Consider the following 22,796-nt stretch of genomic DNA (forward strand, 5'->3'; position numbering starts at 1 on the left):
ACACCAATGATGCGCTTATCTTCACTCGCCACGATGAGATCATCAACATAGACGAGAACGTAGAACTACTTGCTACCAACTCGCTTCCTATACAGGCAGGGACTTCATAAAGATCTCCTCTTCAAGGTTGCCGTTCAGGAACGCCGTCTTGACGTCGAATTGCTTGACACACATCTTCTTCTTGGCAGCTATACACCCAACCGGCGGTTGTAAGATTTTCCCACAATTCTGTATAAGAATCTACCAAAACCTGTATAAGAACTGGGCATATGCGAAATTGTTAGATTCTGATACAAATATTGTATAAAAATCTAACAATTTTGTAAGCTTTTTATGGGTTGCTTTGATTGCTGTTAGCATGCTGCGTTGCATACGCACGACAATTTATTCATTTAATGTGCAGTATCGAGAGCTGCTCCCAGCTCACAACGTCATTCGACCAAATGTGCTACGTCTCTAGTGGACTAAAAATTAATTTTGGACCAAATGTTTCTTCGAGCAAATTCCCTTTCGACCAAATGTCCTATGACTCTAGTGGACTAAAAATTCATTTTCGACTTAACCTTAGTAAGATGTTGGGGTCAATATGACCCAAAACGAAACTTCAAAATAGAATAACTTTCTACCTGATAATCCGATCGTTCTGAAATTTCTTGACTTTTAATATTTTGTGGAAATGAAGCATCTGACATGAAAAAAGTATTTTAAGGTGCAACAGGAACGGCCCCACAAAAAAAGTTACGAATAAGATGTTAGGGTCATATTGACCCAGAAATGTAAATGCTTATAAAACAGTCAAATTATAACCGAATTGCAAAGTTTATATACCGTTCGAAAGATAAACTCATCAATTTTGTGGCTATGTGGTGATATGCTGGTTCTGGAGACAATGGCCACCGGGAAACGACTTCCACGGGGACCTTGTCGGTCATATAAGGGGAGCATAAAAATCGCTCCATATATGCCATTCGATCGCTAATTCTTCATATATTCTCTTAAAATGGTAATGTATGGTCCATGAGAGGGCTTCCGACGAAAGTGACCACTCCTGGTACATGCAAGGTGCCCCCGGGGAACCCGCAGGAGGGGACATTTCCGTTTTAGCACCAAAAGTCATCTGTCATGATTTTCCACCAAACAGATGGTTTGGTTATGCGCTTGAAATCGATAAATGACCACATTGGCCACTCCTGGCACAAGCAAGGTGCCCCCGGGTATTCCGTATGAGAGGACATTTCCGTTTTAGCACCAAAATATGCCGTGCGGCGTCTCTTTCGTCATGATTTTCCACAAAATAGATGATTATGCGCTTGAAATCGATAAGTGACCACATTGGCAACGCCTGGAACCTATGAGGGGGCCCCAGGGAACCCGTAGAAGGGGACATTTCAATTTTTACACCAATATAAGCCGTGCGGCGGCTCTTTTGGTGTTTTCCCATCGAACAGATGGACGTGCGCTCGAAATCGATAAGTGACCACATTGGCTACATTTGAAACCTATGAGGCTCCCTCGGAGAACACGTAGCAGATGGCAGTTCCATTTTCACACCAACATATGTCATGCGGCGGCTCTTTCGTCGTGATTTTCCTCCAAATAGGTCCCGACTAGGAGAGCCTAACAGAAACTGAACACAATATTAACATATTGTGATATGTATAACTTATTTTGATACAATTTTGTTCTTACTAGTCATTATCTTTCAAATGTTGTAACAGGATTTTATCATAATATGATTTAAAAAATGCTTTACACCGAATTGCCCAACAGTAGGCAATTAAAATAGATGTAGCAAAGTCTTCCAGCCATATAGATATCACAACGCTGATATTATTTGCAAAGGTTGCCTTATTTGTAATGTTGTTAGTTTCATGTTCTCGAAAAATATTCTTGTTCAGACAAAAATAAAAGTTTCTGATTGTTGATCACAATCTGAAGACCTATCACGAACTGTAAAAACACAGAAACAATATATTTTGTATCTGATTCTGTTATAAATTTCTAACAAAATATGTTATTTTTATGATAAAATTGTAACAAAATTTGATAGTTTTTTGTTTCCAGTAGTGTAATTTTTGATAGAAATTTAGATATTTTAACAACATCCTGCACCACGTTTCTAACAAATTTTGTTATAAAAATTTAGAATAACATAATAACATAGGTTGATATAATTTTGATATGACCTTCTTGTCGGGGTGCCTTCGAAATCGATTATTGACATATTGTTCACCCTTAGAACCTATGAGGTGCCCCCGGGAGCCCGTATAAGAGTACATTTCCATTTTAACACCGAAATATGCCGTGCGGTGGCTCTTTCTTTGTTATTTTCTACCATACAGATGGTCATGTGCTTGGAGTTGATTAGTGATATTGTCTACTCTTGGAACCTTTGAGATGCCCTGCGAACCCGTAGGAGAGGATATTTTCATGGTTATATTAAATGTACTGTGCCGCTTGCGGCAGCTCTATCTTCGTCTATCATTGTCTACCCTGGCCACAAGTCTTCAAAAAGTTGGTTATGCACTTGAAATTGTTCTTCATTTGAAATTGAGTATACTGAGTCAAATTAAAAAATAGTTTCTGGGCTACTGTGATGATTCCTTCGAACAGCTCTCCAAGGATTTTCTATTCCGCATCTCGATATTACCATTAGTCGATGGTCCCTTCAATATCGACTCATAGAAGTTTGAGGTTTTCACCGATCGCCGTGGACAATGATATGAAAACGCAACATTTTGATATAAAAAAATCTATCTTTCTGTGAGACTCCTGCGGGTACCTTGTAGGTTGTAGATATTAAGTTCAGAATGAATGACCTATTTGATAGAAAAAAAAACCCAGATTAATCCACCTAGCAGTGATGATGTCTTTCTCGTGCATTATAAACTATCTTAAAAGAATCACATTAGAAAGGTCAAAAAAGCTCTTTAGGAGAATAGATCACATTTTTTCGATCATTTTGCATGTTTTTGCATTAGTTAAAATGCATCGCCATCATTTTCGGAAAAAAAATTATGGTTTTAATTTTTTTTTCCAAGGGTCCCCCCTTGGAAAAACAATGATTTTTCAATAATTCCGAAATGCAATGTCCGATCAAGCCAATTTCAATAGCAAACAATGGAACCGCATTCCCCGTTGAATACAACTTGTTGCGAGTAAATCGGATAATGCTAAGTTCCAAAAAATGTGTCTACAAATTTTTTACACATACACACACACACACATACATACATACACACATACAGACATCACCTCAGTTCGTCGAGCTGAGTTGATCGGTATATAACACTATGGGTCTCCAACCCTTCTATCAAAAGTTCTTTTTTGAAGCAATCATATAGCCTTTCGGTACAACTTTGTTGTACGAGAAAGGCAAAACAAGATTAATCTACCTAGTGGTGATGGTGCCTTTATCGTTCGTTCAAAAGGGTTGAGAAATATATAAGAAAAGTCTAATATAACACTAATAGGTAGATAGCTCTTATTTTTCATATTTGTTCATTTGCAAAACTTTCTGCTGAACGCAACTTATTGCAAGCCAATCGGATGAGCATAAGTGCCAGAAAAGTGATTTTCCCATGTAGCTGCTGAAATTAGTATTTTGGCCATAACTTCGGAGCCCATAGTCCGATCTGGCCAATTTTCATTAGGAAACAATAGGGCGGGATTTTCGTCGAATGCTATTTACTGCGAGCAATTCGGTTGAGGAAAAGTTCCTCAAAAGTGAGTTAGATTTTGTGTGCACAGACAATTTCAATGAATTCTTCAAGGCACTCCACAATTACCGAAATTGGGCCTGGGGTTCCCCCGGGTTGATATTAGATTTCAAGAGCATTACCAACTATTTGATGGAAAATTATAGTGAAAGAGCCGCTGCACATACATAGTCTTTAAGGGCCGATGTCCACGTAGAGTTTTTTCACGCTGCTTGCACGCCGCGTTCACGCAAGGTACCCAGCATCAAATGGAGTAATGCACACGTAAACGTGTGCACTACTACATTTGATGCCGGATACCTTGCGTGAACGCGGCGTGCAAGCAGCGTGAAAAAACTTTACGTGGACATCGGCCCTGAGTAAGAGTAAGAGTAAGAACGGAAATGTCCTCTTCTATGAGCTCCACGGCGGTACTTCATAGGTTCCAAAATGGAAAATGTGGTCACTTATTCATTTCGGTATAAAAACGAAAATGTCACCATCTACGGGTTCCCCGTGGGCATCTCATTGGTTCCGAGAGTGGCCAATGTGGTCTTTTATCGATTTCAAGCGCATAATCATCTATTTTGTGGAAAATCATGACGAAAGAGCCGCCGCACGACATATTTCGGTGTTAGACGGAAATGTCATCTTCTACGTGTTCTCCGAGGGAGCCTCATAGGTTTCAAATGTAGCCAATGTGGTTCAAGAGTGGCCAATGTGATCACTTATTGATTTCGAGCGAATAACCATCTCTTTGGTGGGAAAACACACCGAAAGAGTCACCGCTCGGCATTTTCGGTGTTAAAACGGAAATATCCCATTCTACGGGTTCCCTGGGGGCCCCTGGTAGACTCCAAGAGCCGCCAATGTGGTCAATTATCGATTTCAAGCGCATAATCATCTATATTGTGGAAAATCATGACGAAAGAGCTGCCGCATGGCATATTTTGGTGTTAAAACGAAAATGTCCTCTTTTACGGATTCCCCGAAGGCACCTCATAGGCTTCAAGAGTGCCAATGTGGTCACTTATCGATTTCGAGCGCATAATCATCTATTTTGTGGAAAATCATGATGAAAGAGCCGCAGCACCGCACATTTTGGTGCCAGAACGGAAATGTCCTCTCCTACGGGTTCCCCGGGGGCACCTTGCATATACAAGGAGTGGCCAATGCGATCATTTATCGATTTCAAGCGCATGACCATCTGTTTGGTGGAAAATCATGATAAAAGAGCCACCACACGACATATTTTGGTGCTAAAACGGAAATTTCCCCTTTTACGGGTTTTCCGAGGGCACCTCATAGGCTCCAAGAGTGGCCAATCATCGATTTCGAGCGCATAATCATCTATTTTGTGGAAAATCATGACGCATGAGCCACCGCATGGCATATTTTGGTGCTAAAACGAAAATATTCATTTCTACGGGTTCCCCAAGGGCACCTCATAGGTTCCAAGAGTGGCCAATGTGGTCAATTATCGATTTCCAGCACATAATCATCTATTTTGTGGAAAATCATGACGAAAGAGCTATCGCACCACATATTTTGGTGTTAAAACGGAAATGTCCCCTTACGGGTTCCACGGGGCACCTCATAGGCTCCAAGAGTGGCCAATGTGGTTACTTAGCGATTTCAAGCGCATTATCATATATTTTGTGGAAAATCATGACGACAGAGCCGCCGCACGGAATATTTTGGTGCTAAAAAGGAAATGTCCCCTCCTGCGGGTTCCCCGGGGGCACCTTGCATGTACCAAGAGTGGCCAATGTGGTCATTCATCGATCTCAACCGCATAACCATCTGTTTGGTGGAAAATCATGACGAAAGAGCCGCCGCACGGCATATTTTGTTGCTAAAACGGAAATGTCCCGTTTTACGGGTTCCACGGGGGCACCTCATAGGCTCCAAGAGTGGCCAATGTGGTCACTTAGCGATTTCAAGCGCATTATCATATATTTTGTGGAAAATCATGACGACAGAGCCGCCGCACGGAATATTTTGGTGCTAAAACGGAAATGTCCCCTCCTGCGGGTTCCCCGGGGGCACCTTGCATGTACCAGGAGTGGCCAATGTGGTCTTTTATCGATTTCAAGCGCATTATCATCTATTTGGTAGAGAATCATGACAAAAGAGCCGCTGCACGGCATATTTTGGTGCTAAAACGGAAATGTCCCCTCCTGCGGGTTCCCCGGGGGCACCTTGCATGTACCAAGAGTGGCCAATGTGGTCAATCATCGATCTCAAGCGCATAACCATCTATTTGGTGGAAAATCATGACGAAAGAGCCGCCGCACGGCATATTTTGGTGCTAAAACGGAAATGTCCCCTCCTGCGGGTTCCCCGGGGGTACCTTGCATATACCAGGAGTGGCCAATGTGGTCACTTATCGATCTCAAGCGCATAACCATCTGTTTGGTGGAAAATCATGACGAAAGAGCTGCCGCACGGCATATTTTGGTGCTAAAACGGAAATGTCCCCTCCTGCGGGTTCCCCGGGGGTACCTTGCATATACCAGGAGTGGCCAATGTGGTCACTTATCGATCTCAAGCGCATAACCATCTGTTTGGTGGAAAATCATGACGAAAGAGCCGCCGCACGGCATATTTTGGTGCTAAAACGGAAATGTCCCCTCCTGCGGGTTCCCCGGGGGTACCTTGCATATACCAGGAGTGGCCAATGTGGTCACTTATCGATCTCAAGCGCATAACCATCTGTTTGGTGGAAAATTATGACGAAAGAGCCGCCGCACGGCATATTTTGGTGCTAAAACGGAAATGTCCCCTCCTGCGGGTTCCCCGGGGGCACCTTGCATGTACCAGGAGTGGCCACTTTCATCGGAAGCCCTCTCATGGACCATACATTACCGTTTTAAGAGAATTTATGAAGAATTAGCAATCGAATGGCATATATGGAGCGATTTTTATGTTCCCCTTATATGACCGACAAGGTCCCCGTGGAAGTCGTTTCCCGGTGGCCATTGTCTCCAGAACCAGCATATCACCACATAGCCACAAAATTGATGAGTTTATCTTTCGAACGGTATATAAACTTTGCAATTCGGTTAGAATTTGACCGTTTTATAAGCATTTACATTTCTGGGTCAATATGACCCCAACATCTTATTCGTAAGTTTTTTCTAATATCCGAAGAAGGTTAATGTCCCTTAGACCAAATGTACTTTCGACCAAATGTCATTCAACTAAATGTCATTCGACGAAATGTCTTTCGAAGAAAGTGTATAGATTCGTTCGACCAAGTGACATATTCGGCTCGATGGCTCTTCTTGACAATCGACCATTTCGATCAAATTCTTCCAAATTACCTATTCGGCCAAACGACTTGTTCGGCGAAACGATCTGTTCGGCCATATGACATATTTGGCAAAACGACTTATTCAGCCAACAGACTTTTTCGACCAAACGCCTTATTCGACCAAATGACTTATTCAGCCAAATTTATTAGGCCGAGCAACTACGATGTGTATTGTCAATCAAGCTAAGCTAAGTTAACAAAACGACTTATTCGGCCAAATGACTTTTTGACCAAACGACCAAACGACACTCCCCGATTTTGTCACTGCCCGGTATTGTCTACCCCCGATTATCACAATTTCGACCAAATTTTGTCAAGCTAAAAAATTTTGAAAGTTTTAATCATTATTTTTATTATTGTGAATAATACCGCAAGCAACATTGATTTTTATTAAATAACTTTCTCGCCTGTGTTTTATTGTGAATCATTTCTGAGTACCTGTCAAGAACTTTGTAAGCATTTTCGACAAAAAATTCAGGAGTGGCATTGCGCACCTCGACACAAAACGAGCAAACCATGCAAACTGTCATATGAAAGAGCTGTCGAAAGGAGATACTCAATCAGGGCCCAGGTTCCGTTCTCGTATAACTGTTTCGCCTTCCCAAGGCAAAATATTTGTGAAATAAATTTTGAAAATGATTTTTTTTTTTTTCGATTATGTCACATTTTTTATTTTATTACTCCAAAATTCATCAAGAGGTAAACAAATCGGGATATTACTGTTTTCGGCAGAATGTCCACTTTGGCCAAAAAATATTTGGCCAGATGAATTTTGGGGTGAAAAGGTTTGTTTGGTCAAATGGCCTATTAGACTAAACGACTTTCTCCGGAGAGAAGATCTATTTATCTTGGCGACGTTCTCTGCTGCTGTTAACCCCAATTCTCGAAGCTTCCTCAAAGCCTTGACGTGCCGATGGAAACCGACGATAAAAGTGTACAGATCGTGTGCAAACTCCCGCTGCATCGATGTCAATTCAAACAACCGTCTAAATAACTTCTTTTACAAAACCGCTTATTATAGGGCCAGTAGAGATTCCGCTTTTACGAAAAGTTTTCTCCTCACAAGGGCAGGAATCGAACCTACACTACACAGCACGTAAATGCGCCCAGACGCATTTGGACGAAAATCATTAAAAATAGTTTCTCGCAGTAATGAAACCTCATAAAAACTATGTTATATTTACTTTCGAAATAACAACCCACGGTTTCAGGTATCTGGTTTACTCATCGTCACCTCAATAACTGCGAACGCCTCGTGGGCCTTCCGGTTCTCATTTCACTCAAGTGTGCCATTTCAAAGAAGACTGACTGGTGCTGCACACCGCATTTACTGCGACTCGCAAAAGATGACAGAATTAAAAGGCTATTCCGTGGAGGGGCTTCGCCTTTGGCAGAAGTTCTGCTGCCTTTCGGTTGCGGTGCGTCAAGTACGTAGGTCGAAAGTACCAACTAATTATGGAAAGCTTGAGGTTGATTATGGTTCCCATGTGACCTGTGATGATGATTCGCTTTTAGTAATTGCCTCTTCTTACGCCGGAAGGGGTAGCAACTTTGTTCCACAGGTTGACATCAACAACGGTGAAACGGTTCGAAAGAGTGGCGGTGTGGGGGTGTGATAATTAAAATTTTATTTATGAGATATGAGAGCAATTATTTTTATTGTCATTGCTCTCCTGGCGGTAGAAAGGGGTATCATTTTGCTAATGAGCAATAGAAGGCTACCGATCCAACTTTTGATTGCACTATTTCCATTTGTCAGTTTTTAAGGCGGGAATACTCACGTCGACTGTGATGCCGGAAACTGGGAACGTCCTTGCCGGGGGCGACTCCTTCGGCACGTACCGGTAGAATTCCTCTCCCTCGAAGTACCACCGCACCGAGTAGAGGGATGCCTGTTTAGGGAAAGCAGAGAGCCAAGTCAAGAAGTACGAAAGGATAAAGTTACTCCCATTGGGAGGGTGTCGTCTTCGCAGAGTGCAGTTGGTTGTCGTCGTCGGAAGATTACCTTTTCCAGCTCGAATTGGCACGTCAGTGTTGCTGCATTTCCCATGATGACTGCATCCGGAACGAAGATTTTCAAATCCTTAAGGCTAAGCACTGAAAAGAAGAAAAGAGAAGAAGACGGGGTATTAGGTAAGTAGCGGATTCGATTTCTCATCGTTTGTAGGGGTTAGTTTTCTGTCGTAAAAATTGGACCAAGGGCGGTCGATTCGATACGTTTTTAGGATCAAGTCAAAAAGTTGAGTTCATATTATTGCATTTGATCCCTCTGCTAGTCAACCTTGTGGTGTTGGAAATCGTTAGACTTTTGTAACAACCATTTAATTGACGTTATTCTGAAAATTTGGATAGACAAACATTTTTTTTTGCAAATTCCTTCCCATCCGACATCTTCAGTACAACTATTGGCCATGAGCGCACATCAAGCCGTTTGTAATTTAATTGAAAAGGGACTGAGAACGAGCAATTTTCGGCTAAGGGTACACAAGATTCTGTCTCTCATATTAACATTAAAACTAAGTATGGGTCAAGCGCCCCCTTCCCCCCAATATCGACATTGCCAGAAATCCACAAACTTGACGCTGTCAGGTAAAATTGATATATCTGATTATTCACTCCACCCGGGGCTGACAGCAATGAATGGAGGAAGATCAAGACCCTTGCAAACTGGTTCTCCATCTGCACAGATCGTTTCGATTGGTTCTTATTACTCTGGCTCACGTCGTAGTCGTGGTCGTCGTCGTAATATAGCCAGTTAAGATGCAATATTCCTACCGTACGCAGTATCCACCATTCTTCATACCATACCTCCACAAATCGAACAGCGCCGGCAATACTCCCGAGTGCTGCTGTCAACGACAAACCAAACCAGGGCTTTTCCGGTTTTTAGGCCCCGGTATGCAGCTCTGTTGCTGCGAGCGATAACTCCGATGAAAGGTGCCATAGTTCCAGGCAAAAGGTTGAATTATGGCGAATATGAAATTGCATTTGCTTTTTGCCGCACTTGTCGCCACGTTCTTGGGAGGAAGGGATGAACGCGACCGACCGACCCCTCTCCTAGGGCTAGAACTCGATTTTCAATTTTGCTCCCAACAGAACCTACAAGTGTGACACCTTCTCAGGATGATTAATATCCGATTCAAAATGAAATTTACCGTCCTGCCTCGGGCCAAATAATATATTTCATTTATTTCAATGAGCCAGCATCAGCGTCGTCGTCGTCGCCGTCATTTTGCCACATTATTGGGAACGATAACGGCCGACGATGAAGACGACGACCGACAACGTCTGCCTACCGAACCAAGTCTCAACTTTAGAAAGCATTTGCTGCCTTTGTTGTTATTCCGGTGCACGCGATTGTGGTGGTGGTGGGTCGATTCTTTGCTATTCTAAGGACCTTCTTTACCTAACGTCTACGTTGGTTCAGTCAGGAGAAATTGCTAGGTCCATCGGCACTCAGTAGAATGTATGCCACACTAATAAAGTGGAAATTTTATTCGATCTGTGAGCTGTAATTTTTTTCTATTTTCTATCAAAGCCGCACCAACAACTATCATAACTAGGAGAAATCTGTTTGAAATGCGCTGGATAGTTTATTTTAGAGCTTCAAATCCGAACATTTCATTCGCCTGTTGGTATAAAATCGATATATGTATGTACATTTGTAAGCCACTACACAAAAGAACTTGGTCAAATAAGCTTTAAAAATTAAAATGATTTCATGACGTCTTTTGAAGAAATTTCGGTGTTCCTTTCCTCAATGCTTTTTATTAGATAGATTTTTTTTGTATACCTTCATAAGAGAGATTTGCTGGCTCACCTCTTTGGAAACATATTTCCTGCTTATTAGCAACAGATTGAGAAATCACACACATTGTGTGCAGAAGGGTGTGACAAATTTAGTAAAAATATTGGCATAGATAAGTGAAAATTACAGAGCGAATACACTTTTATCCATTCAGCGTGGGCCGATGAGTGCGTAACTTCGCGGTTCAATATCTCCCGGCTGCTGAGGCGGTGAAATCAGCTCCCAGTGTTTACCCAAGTGGAGGCATCGCGGCGTGACTAAGTGATTTGGCACTTCGACTGACCCAGCTGTTAAATCCAAGAAGGACTGCAAATAGAACGCAATGCCTCTACAACGATGATGAAGTCTTTGCACTTTGCGTCACACGTGACGTTGATAATTTGAGTGTATTCTACCCATATTCCGCTACATGCGGTCCAATTTTTCTAAAATCTTGAAGTTGCTCTTGACTTGTTTGTTGCAATTGAGAGTAATTTTGCATATACATTTTATATGCGCAGTATCATAATTTATTTGAAAATAAAAATCGAAAACGCAAACAACACATGTTTGCAATTTTGTCTTTATCTCTAACAGCGGAGAGGCCAAAAAATATTACATTCAATTTTATTCACAACAAAATTGATGAGGCATTTGATGCGATCTTTTCAATTCCAGGTTTTTGGTATTATTGGGAACAAAAACTGCAATCATATAAACTGGCTTATATCAAGTATTCTGGAATCAAGTGTCCGCTTGTTGCGAAGCAAGATTTTTTTCTGACACGCACGAGTGAGGACGATTGTGAATAATCGACTCATTGTTTTCAATAATATGAAGCTCAATTTAACATTCACCGATCGCCGAACAGACATTATGTCTACGTGCAGAGCCAGAGATAACAGAGGAAACTGTATCAAAATTTCAGTTATAAAGAAGCAGAAGTTATCAGTTGGTATTTGTTTTGACTGTTTTCAAGCTTTTGCAATAATTAGTAGTGTGTTGAACCTCGATAGATCATAAAAATAATGAATCATAGTTCATAATGCTTGCTGATAAATCTATATAATATCGGACTGGATCGGTAAGCATATGTATGGCTAAATGATAAATCCGAGAACCCATACCATATTAGATATTTGAAAAGTTATGCAGTTAAAATCATGCTTTCAGAGATAGAAGAAAAGGAGGCTTCCGAGCCTCTTGGAAAGGAGGCTTCCGAGCCTCTTGGAAAGAAGGCTTCCGAGCCTCTTGGAAAGGAGGCTACCGAGACTCTTGGAAAGGAGGCTTCCGAGCCTCTTGGAAAGGAGGCTTCCGAGCCTCTTGGAAAGGAGGCTTCCGAGCCTCTTGAAAAGGAGGCTTCCGAGCCTCTTGGAAAGGAGGCTTCCGAGCCTCTTGAAAAGGAGGCTTCCGAGCCTCTTGAAAAGGAGGCTTCCGAGCCTCTTGAAAAGGAGGCTTCCGAGCCTCTTGAAAGGAGGCTTCTGAGCCTCTTGAAAAGGAGGCTTCTGAGCCTCTTGAGAAGGAGGCTTCTGAGCCTCTTGAAAAGGAGGCTTGAGCCTCTTGAAAAGGAGGCTTCTGAGCCTCTTGAAAGGAGGCTTTGAGCCTCTTGAAAAGGAGGCTTCTGAGCCTCTTGAAAGGAGGCTTGAGCCTCTTGAAAAGGAGGCTCTGAGCCTCTTGAAAGGAGGCTTCTGATCCTCTTGAAGAGTAGGCTTCTTGGCCCCCTGAGAAGGAGGCCGCCGCGCCTCTTGAAAAGGAGGCTTCCGAGCCTCTTGAAAAGGAGGCTTCCGAGCCTCTTGAAAAGGAGGCTTCCGAGCCTCTTGAAAAGGAGGCCTGAGCCTCTTGAAAAGGAGGCTTCTGAGGCCTCTTGAAAAGGAGGCTTGAGCCTCTTGAAAGGAGGCTTGAGCCTCTTGAAAAGGAGGATTCTGAGCCTCTTGAAAAGGAGGCTTCCGAGCCTCTTGAAAAGGAGGCTTCCGAGCCTCTTGAAAGGATGCTTGAGCCTCTTGAAAAGGAGGCTTCTGAGCCTCTTGAAAAGGAGGCTTCTGAGCCTCTTGAAAAGGAGGCTCTGAGCCTCTTAAAAGGAGGCTTCTGAGCCTCTTGAAAAGGAGGCTTCTGAGCCTCTTGAAAAGGAGGCTCTGAGCCTCTTGAAAAGGAGGCTTCTGAGCCTCTTGAAAAGGAGGCCTGAGCCTCTTGAAAAGGAGGCTTCTGAGCCTCTTGAAAAGGAGGCTTGAGCCTCTTGAAAGGAGGCTTCTGAGCCTCTTGAAAAGGAGGCTTCTGAGCCTCTTGAAAATGAGGCTTGAGCCTCTTGAAAAGGAGGCTTGAGCCTCTCGAAAGGAGGCTTCTGAGCCTCTTGAAAAGGAGACTTCCGAGCCTCTTGAAAGGAGGCTCTGAGCCTCTTGAAAGGAGACTCTGAGCCTCTTGAAGAGCCTCTTGGAAAGGAGGCTTCCTGAGCCTCTTGAAAGGAGGCTTCTGAGCCTCTTGAAAAGGAGGCTCTGAGCCTCTTGAAAGGAGGCTTCTGAGCCTCTTGAAAGGAGACTCTGAGCCTCTTGAAAAGGAGACTTGAGCCTCTTGGAAAGGAGGCTTCTGAGCCTCTTGAAAAGGAGGCTTCTGAGCCTCTTGAAAGGAGGCTTGAGCCTCTTGAAAAGGAGGCCTGAGCCTCTTGAAAAGGAGGCTTCTGAGCCTCTTGAAAAGGAGGCTTCTGAGCCTCTTGAAAAGGAGGCTTCTGAGCCTCTTGGAAAGGAGGCTACTGAGCCTCTTGAAAAGGAGGCTCTGAGCCTCTTGAAAAGGAGGCTTCCTGAGCCTCTTGAAAGGAGGCTTCTGAGCCTCTTGAAAAGGAGGCTTGAGCCTCTTGAAAAGGAGGCTTCTGAGCCTCTTGAAAGGAGGCTTCTGAGCCTCTTGAAAAGGAGGCTTCTGAGGCCTCTTGAAAGGAGGCTTCTGAGCCTCTTGAAAAGGAGGCTTGAGCCTCTTGAAAAGGAGGCTTCTGAGCCTCTTGAAAGGAGGCTTGAGCCTCTTGAAAAGGAGGCTTGAGCCTCTTGAAAGGAGGCTTCTGAGCCTCTTGAAAGGAGGCTCTGAGCCTCTTGAAAAGGAGGCTTCTGAGCCTCTTGAAAGGAGGCTTCTGAGCCTCTTGAAAAGGAGGCTTCTGAGCCTCTTGAAAAGGAGGCTTCTGAGCCTCTTGAAAAGGAGGCTCTGAGCCTCTTGAAAGGAGGCTCTGAGCCTCTTGAAAAGGAGGCTTCTGAGCCTCTTGAAAAGGAGGCTTTGAGGCCTCTTGAAAGGAGGCTTCTGAGCCTCTTGAAAGGAGGCTTGAGCCTCTTGAAAAGGAGGCTTCTGAGCCTCTTGAAAAGGAGGCTTCTGAGCCTCTTGAAAAGGAGGCTTCTGAGCCTCTTGAAAAGGAGGCTTTGAGGCCTCTTGAAAGGAGGCTCTGAGCCTCTTGAAAGGAGGCTCTGAGCCTCTTGAAAAGGAGGCTTGAGCCTCTTGAAAAGGAGGCTCTGAGCCTCTTGAAAAGGAGGCTTGAGCCTCTTGAAAAGGAGGCTTCTGAGCCTCTTGAAAGGAGGCTTCTGAGCCTCTTGAAAAGGAGGCTTCTGAGCCTCTTGAAAGGAGGCTTCTGAGCCTCTTGAAAAGGAGGCTTGAGCCTCTTGAAAAGGAGGCTTCTGAGCCTCTTGAAAGGAGGCTTCTGAGCCTCTTGAAAAGGAGGCTTCTGAGCCTCTTGAAAAGGAGGCCTGAGCCTCTTGAAAAGGAGGCTTCTGAGCCTCTTGAAAAGGAGGCTTCTGAGCCTCTTGAAAAGGAGGCTCTGAGCCTCTTGAAAAGGAGGCTCTGAGCCTCTTGAAAAGGAGGCTCTGAGCCTCTTGAAAAGGAGGCTTCTGAGCCTCTTGAAAAGGAGGCTTCTGAGCCTCTTGAAAAGGAGGCTCTGAGCCTCTTGAAAAGGAGGCTCTGAGCCTCTTGAAAAGGAGGCTTCCTGAGCCTCTTGAAAAGGAGGCTCTGAGGCCTCTTGAAAGGAGGCTTCTGAGCCTCTTGAAAAGGAGGCCTGAGGCCTCTTGAAAGGAGGCTTCTGAGGCCTCTTGAAAAGGAGGCCTGAGCCTCTTGAAAGGAGGCTTGAGCCTCTTGAAAAGGAGGCTTCTGAGCCTCTTGAAAAGGAGGCTTCCGAGCCTCTTGAAAAGGAGCCTTCCGAGCCCCTGGAAAAGGAGGCTTCTGAGCTCTTGAAAAGGAGGCCTTCCTGAGCCTCTTGAAAAGGAGGCTTCCGAGCCTCTTGAAAAGGAGGCTTCCGAGCCTCTTGAAAAGGAGGCTTCCGAGCCTCTTGAAAAGGAGGCTTCCGAGCCTCTTGAAAAGGCCCAAGAAGCACACATGTTCCACATAGATTACTGCAACGGATATGCGACTAGATTTGGTCACTATCAAGTTGCTGCAACCATTTTAGTCTGACTTGTGCTGCTCGGGGGAGGCTTCCGAGCCCCTTGAAAAGGAGGCTTCCGAGCCTCTTGAAAAGGAGGCTTCCGAGCCTCTTAAAAAGAAGGCTTCCGAGCCTCTTGAAAAGGAGGCTTCCGAGCCTCTTGAAAAGGAGGCTTCCGAGCCTCTTGAAAAGTAGGAGTAGCTTCAAGAAGCTAGAGCAGTCTCATACCTAGTTTTATTGTAAATGGTGTAAATTGTAAATGAAATTCGGCAGTAAAGACCTGTTGAGACCCCTGGATTTGGCCCTGGTGAAAATTCCAGCAGACCTATTTCAATTGAAAATGGAATTCCTAGAACTTCTGATGTGATTTTGAAGCAACCGCATGTTTAGCTTCATTGAAATTTATTTTGTGATCTCTTCATTAAAATTGATTATGAGCCTTGAATTCGGCCTTGGTGAAAATTTCAGAAGGTAAAAATCAATTGAAAATAGCATTTTTTGAGCTCCTTACGAGTTTTCATAAAGTTTAAGAAGTTGCATGTTCGGTTTAATTACAATTGATTCTATAGCTGCTTTGTTACCCGTTGTGACCCCTGGAAAATATCCAGATAGTCGATTTCATTCAAAAATGGCATTCTTCGAAATGCTAAAGAGTTGTCAATAAATTTGAGCAGCCACATGCCCAGTCTCATTGTAATTGGTGTAATGGCCCCTGATCTCTGCATTTTGACCCGGCCCTGGTTGAAATTTCAGAAGATCAATTCCAATTGCAAATAATATTCATTAAGTTTGTGATATGTTTTCTTGAAGTTTGAGCAATCACATTAGTTTCATTGTAATTGATTGCATTGTCTCTGCCCGTCGTGAGCCCTGAATACTACCCTGGAAAAATTGTAGGAGGTCAATTTCAATTGAACATGAATTGGAAAACAGATTTTGTAAGCTATAATTAATTGGATGAATGTACTACTTCTGCGTGAAGTTAAAATGCTAATATCATCTTTCCAACTTAGACTTACATGCTCATGATATAATTGGAGGCGAAAGTATAGATTGGTCATCAGCACATTTCCGTCGAATCTGGTTACAGCAACTTGATTATGACCAAATTCAGTCGAATATCAGTTACGGCAACTGACCTGGAACTTGTGTGCTATTGGGGATATTTGTGATGATATAAATCTCACTTCTCACGAACTTCTTTCTGCAAAACTTTCGTATAAAGATGGAGGGAAGAATATCAGTGTGGAAGCTGATATCTCTCCACAAAATATGAGCAAACCAAACCAAACTTTTTTCCAGTGGAGAGATAGAAGCTTATAAGAAACTTTCACGGAATCGAACACAAGGTGCTGTGATATATTGTTAGGCAAACAAAATCAGTTCTTCAATAACATTTAACAAACAAATTCATTAATCCATTTTCGCATTTCAGATTCACACGTTTAACCGCCGTAACCAAATCCAACCTCAGTGGACGGCATTGATCTCCTTCTCGTTCTTGTGATAGATAACGGCATCGTAGTAGTACATGTTCGGCGTGAACCAGACCTTCTCGTCGATGGGCCGATCGAACGGATATCCGAACGGCAGCGAATCGACGTAACGCGCCCCCGAACCAACTCCGCAGTTCAGCGTGTAGTCATAGCCCTCGTACTGGGGAGTGGTCGGCTCGTGGTACGGCGAAACGATGAAGTACAACTGGAACGGCATACCGCCCTTCTTGCCCTTCGGCAGCATCAGCCGAGCCGGGAAGCCACAGTGCGCCTCGGTCATGTCCAGCGGGAACTTCTTCACACCGTTAGAGGCATCCATGACCCACTTGTACAGTTCGTAGTAGGGGGTACGGTCCTGGACGAACATGAAGAACGAGGTCGAATCGCGGGTAATGACGTTCTTGCCAACGACGAAATCGTACGGGAATACATCCAACAGGAAGAAGTTCTCGCGGTTCTCGTTGATTCCGTAAGCTTGTCCGTACTGGTCGTATTTGGGTCCCAGATATACTCGGACGACACCCTTGGTTACCTTCTCCGACACAACGTTCAGCTTCAGTGTGAATGGCATATGATTCAGACGCCACTGGCGAGCCTTGATGACGAAGTCCTCTCCCTGATAGTGGGCGATTTTGCCGAATTTCTTGATATCCGATCCCTTCATCGAGGTTTCATCGAACACTTCGACATCGACGGCGTTGGTGATGTCGGAGTCCGAGCGATCGAAGTAGGTGACCAGCTTGTCGACTTCAACGGTTTCAACCTTGAGTCCTGGGAAGTTCAGCTCATCGTACGTGTAGTGCGGCAGATGGTCCTTGAATTCCCAGTACCAGTGGATGATACGCTTGTACAGTTGGTAGAATATCGGGTCACGTAGGGAGGTTTCATAGTGTTCCAAGACGCTCGGGATGACTTTGTGGTCATCGAAGTGTTCAACGGAAGCTCCCAACAGAATGCGAGCGATTTGGCCGACGTACTTGTAGTAGCGGGTGTTCACACTGTCCGGGTTGCCTTGGATGACGTTTCCAAGGTATTCGATTGATTCGGGCTTGGTCAGATCAACTTGCTTTCCGTCGGGTAGAACCAGATATCCCTGATCGATGACTTCACGGATGCGGTGCTCGTAGTCGACCAGTTCATCGATGTCGTAGTAGTTCTCTGCAGTGTACACGTAGTGGCCATTTTCGCGCGATGGGAACGAAACTCCGTTGTAGTAGTTCAAGTTGGGATAGTATCCGGTGACGAGAGGTTTGTACCATGAAAATTCTGGGATAATTCCGAGATCGTTGGACAGGCGCTCTAAGTAGTAACGAGCCAGCAGTTGTTGGTGTTTGAAGAGGAACAGTTCTCCGCGACGGTCTTTGTATAGGCCGAATTCCTTACCGCCCATCCAGAATGGATAATCAGCGTGGAAATAATAGTAGTAGGTGTTGAGACCAATATCTTCGGTGAAATACGAAACCTTCTGGTCGACATTAGTGTGCACGTACCAGCCGGTGTAGTTTGTTGGAATGACAACCGTATAGACGTCTTCGACCTTCTTCATTCCATAGAATCCTTGCATCTTGTACTGGGAAGCCTTCTGGACGACATCGGTGTTGAAGAAGTAATATGGGTAGATTTCGTAGGGAGCCGGCAGTTCCAGGCCAGCCAAATCCTTGCGGTGTAGTAAAGCAACTGTCACGGCATACACGAACATACCTTCATTCACGTGGAAACGGGCCCAGACGACCGATTTGTAGAACGTGTCCCAATCCTTTGCGTAGTAGAACAGGTGGAACAAAGCGATGGCCTGTTCGCGGTGGGGATAGTGGAAGACGCTGAAGATCTCATCGAAAGGCAGCATTCCATGTTTGTAGAAACTGATGAATTCCTTTATGGCCTCAACATTGGTGTAGTGATCGTAATTATCTTCAATTTTGTATCCTTTGGACACTTCCCACAGTTCGGTGTGCACTTCGTGTTGATGAACATGCTGGAATATCTCCAACAGCTGTTTTTGCTTGACCAGGAAATCCTTGTCCGCGTACGTGATCTTGTCTTCCGGGACAACGACGTAACCTGCAGCCAGAGCTACGAGGCCCGCCAACGCTACCAGTGTGATCGCCTTCATGTCGAAACGACTTGTGGTACCTTCCCATTGGCCCTGCGACGGTTTTTATACCTTTTCAAACCATCTTTCATTGACCTTTACCTCTGATCGAGATTGCATTTGCTTGCCGATAATCGCGTTTCCAGCCGGCCACGATTGCCCTGACTTGCCAAACACAGTTCAATTACAAACAGAACAAAGCGCACGGGAATAGAAGATAATTATTTAACATTCGAAAACATAATTTATTTATACATCGACATTATCAACTCATGTGGGAATATTATCTTGCTGAATTGCCATCAGAATGGTGCATTTTGCACTCGAATCCGGCTCATTCTGTATGGACTCGTCCGCACTTTCGAAGGTGCAAAATTGTGAGTAGGTGGCGTATCGTTCGCAGCGGGATGAATCCGAGAAATAAAAGAATGGTGTCAATTTTTGAAGATTAATTCAATTCAAACAACCCAAGGGAATGTTGATCAAACTTCCGACACTTTCGATTGAATGAAAATCTGTACCCAGATCAACCGAGCTTTATCTAATGAACCGGACAATAATTCAGCCCTGCAAACATATTCACCGACTTTCTCCACATCAGAACATGCACAGGACATCGCCGTCGAGCAGCTTCCGGCTTGAACAACGACCAAACGACTCCATTCACTCTGCCGAGCATATTTTATTATGCATTAAGGAATAAGCCGATATTTTATTGCCGGCTGTCAATGGGAATTTGTGTGCATGTTTAAGGCCATTGGCAGACCTGGTCCTGCAAACCGGATCAGGTTCCTGAGGCTATCTCTCCACCTGGTTCGTGTTCCACTTGCTCGGTGATAATGCATTCATTGGTTTGTGCTGCGGTGGTGTCGATTTCCTTTGGCTCCGGAGCCGAACACGGATGCGCTCCTCCATACATCGACCGGAGTCAACGTGCACCAATCGTATGTTTGCGTAATGGAGTTTTGAGCTTCAATTTCTTGGTCGTAATACAGGGCAGATGGTGTGTACAGTCGTACGTCCCTTCGTTCCAAGGAGAATAGACCTTTGGTGGAGGGAGCGCTATCGAGATCGATGAGTTGATAAGAAACAATCGTTTCCAATGGATGTAATTTGTTCGAGCTTTGTGCTGTGATGTTTTCATGTTCGGTGATAGAGAGCTGTTCACCACGGTGCGCTGCAATTTTTTTTTTCGAGCTTTGATGTTTAGATCTCCATTATAATTGAATTGAATTATTATAATGTTTTATGTTTTAATTAGGTAATGTTTCCGGAACGAAACCTATAATATTGGCTCTATCAAATTGAATCAAAATCTTCAAATCTGTCACAAAGGGTAGTGTTTGAAGGAAGAAAAGTGTTTTTTTTTCAAGTGAAAGGTTTAAAATGAGGTTTTGACCGGTGACTAGATACTTGATAGCACAAAATTATGATGTTTAGGTATTTAGTCATGAAGATAAGGATTTGACGAATTACTGTTAATCTTCAATTTCAGAAAACATAAACAAAAACAAGTCTGAAAATTAAACATCGGATGCCGCATGCGACCAAGGCAATTAATTTATTAGTCTAAGCTATGATTCGACCGGTAAAATCGTTTGACCATTTGGCTTGCTCAATCAGCTTGCTTTGAAACATTTTGATTTATTAAAAAGTTACCAATTCATACAACTCACATCGGTGAGATAATTATTTCTGGTAGTTAACATATTCGAGCAGTTGACTCATCTGAATTTGTAGATCAGGTTAATTTGTTTGACCTTTGACTGATTGACTTAACCGGGGTGACAGTTGCTTAATAACATCTAATATCTGCTTTCAATTTTAAATTGTCTTATGTGATTCTATTCGCTTATTTAGGGGTTTCGACTGCTAGTAATTAGGATTTGTGGCTAGAGGTGTGCGCCGGTCCACAAATCGTCGGCGGCGGTGTTTGTCATAATTTTGGCCGGTGGCGGCGGCGTTTTCTGCGTCACGCCGAAAGCCATTTTCGCAGGCGGCGGCGGCGGGGTGAATCGGCGTGGCAATTTTTTATTACATTTATTTTTCAAGTTTTTTTTTTTGTATATTTTTAAAACATTAGCCGGAGAAGTCTGAGGAGTTTCCCTACAAAATTCTCAGTTTTTCCAAAATATTCATTGGGAAATTATTTCCCAATCATTCACGAGAACCATTTTTTTGGGAAACGACTGTGGGGTTTAATCATAGATCATTAATTAACGGCTACGCAGTCTCATATGATTGAAACGAGTTTTTATTCGTCCGACGTTTCGACACGGGATTAGTGTCTTCTTCAGGGGAAGCTAAAATTTAATACATATACTAATTATACAGTCATTGATTATGTTTGGTGTTAGTATTACAATGATTTGTTCGTTTTTTGTCTTATGTTTTGTCTCACTTTAACTGTCTGGTTATTATGGTGTCGGTACATACTGTGAATAGAATTGTGTTTGTTAAATTTGCTTCGTTCATCATTAAAACTACAGGGGTTAGACAAAAAGGTTAAGATAGGCAAAATTTTGTCGAAGTTCAAATCAGCATAACTTTGCGTAGAATGATCCGATTTCGATGAAACCGGGACCTTCGGACGCGGAAACTCTTCTAGTATACTGTCTCTATGCAAAACCTCAGATTGGCCCTTGGCCACCGGAGATGTTCCGGGTTTTCCGAGGATATGTTAAAAATGCATTTTTTCTTCTGCTTGTCGTTTTATCTGACGTTTACTGCCATCATGTTTCATACTTTCCCTGGAAACTAGAACTAATAAGCTGACGAATGCTGGCTGCAGATCGAAAATTCGTTTGGTATACGCAAAGATATGGCCATTTTCGTAAAATCGGTACGGGATTGGCCATACACCCTGAGCAAATGTCACTTTCCCAGAACACCCGGAACCTGTTACAAATTGGCCAGAGAGTCTTACAGTCACCATAATGTATCTTTAATAAAGATCCTGTATTCATCGTCTTGGGAAAACATGAATTTTGACACCCATATATGCATAGCTCCAGACGGTGCCAAAACCGGTCCCTCCTGGAAAGTCCTTGGAACCTGCTATAAGGGTGGCAGTGGACACTATCATTCTGGAAATGTTTCTGTAATCATCGTCTCGCAAAGCCATGAACATAGATACCCATATTTGCATTATTCCGATCTGTTATCATTTCATCATGTTCCCGGAACCGTTTTTACGGAAATGGCCATATCTCTGCGTAGTTTTGATGGATTCTCGATCTATAGCCACCGTTGGCCGGCATATTAGTTCTACTTTTTGGAGAAAGCATAAAACATGATGAAAGTAAACGTCACATAAAATGACAAGCAGAGGAAAAAATGCATTTTGAACATACCTTCGGAAAACCCGGAACATATACGGTGGCCGAGGACCAATCTTAGGTTTTGCAGGGGGGTAGTATACTAGAAAAGTGTCCGGTTCTGATGGTCTTGATTTTATCAAAATCGGATTATTGTACGCAAAGTTATGATGATTTGAATTTCGACACAATTTTACCTATCTCAACCTTTTTGTCTAACCCCTGTATTTCATAAACTGTCTTACGTCTCGGAATCACTTTCCATTTCAATAATAACTGGCAAATGGCGCAGTTTTCCTTTTTACAATCTCCTCATCGAAAACCCCATTCTGGTTGGTAGCCGATGGAGCCCTATAGGAATAATTTATCTACCGTTTGAGTTCTTGCTCTTTCGCTTTCGCTTATCAGTTTTGGTGGTGTTCTGTATGTAATGCAGCACAGCTGCGTATGTAGTATTGAGTCCATCAATATCTGTTCTCTTATTTACAGTGTGGGGTGTGTTGGTAATGTGGCACATTTCTAGAAATGGTAGTGTTGTTGGCTTATAACTATGGTCAATAATTTGTGTGCGTTCTAAATTAAATCTATGGTCATGGTCAATACAATGTTGGATCAAAGCTGTCGTCGTCTCAATGAGTGCATTCTTAGCTACTGTGGTGTTGGTTGTGTTATCATTTGTCAATTTTTCTAGTCTGTTTACGTTCGTTTT

General features: G+C 43.4%; 2 protein-coding genes across 2 annotated transcripts in view; both read right to left on the reverse strand.

Moving 5' to 3' along the window:
• Positions 1–22,796, reverse strand: part of LOC134222887 (uncharacterized) — a 636,084-nt gene that overhangs the window by 23,042 nt on the left and 590,246 nt on the right. Inside the window, exons 4-5 of the mRNA XM_062702033.1 lie at positions 9,020–9,111; positions 8,796–8,906 (exon numbers count right to left, since the gene is read on the reverse strand). Coding sequence (XP_062558017.1) covers positions 8,796–8,906; positions 9,020–9,111 — 203 coding nt within the window. The remainder of the gene's footprint in view (positions 1–8,795; positions 8,907–9,019; positions 9,112–22,796) is intronic.
• LOC134208191 (hexamerin-1.1-like) lies at positions 16,566–18,807 on the reverse strand. The gene has a single exon (XM_062684245.1). It carries the CDS (start codon positions 18,789–18,791, stop codon positions 16,653–16,655), a length of 2,139 nt encoding a protein of 712 aa, XP_062540229.1. The 5' UTR covers positions 18,792–18,807; the 3' UTR covers positions 16,566–16,652.

The sequence above is a fragment of the Armigeres subalbatus genome, chromosome 1 (genome assembly GCF_024139115.2).
Source record: "Armigeres subalbatus isolate Guangzhou_Male chromosome 1, GZ_Asu_2, whole genome shotgun sequence".
NCBI classification, from domain to species: domain Eukaryota; kingdom Metazoa; phylum Arthropoda; class Insecta; order Diptera; family Culicidae; genus Armigeres; species Armigeres subalbatus.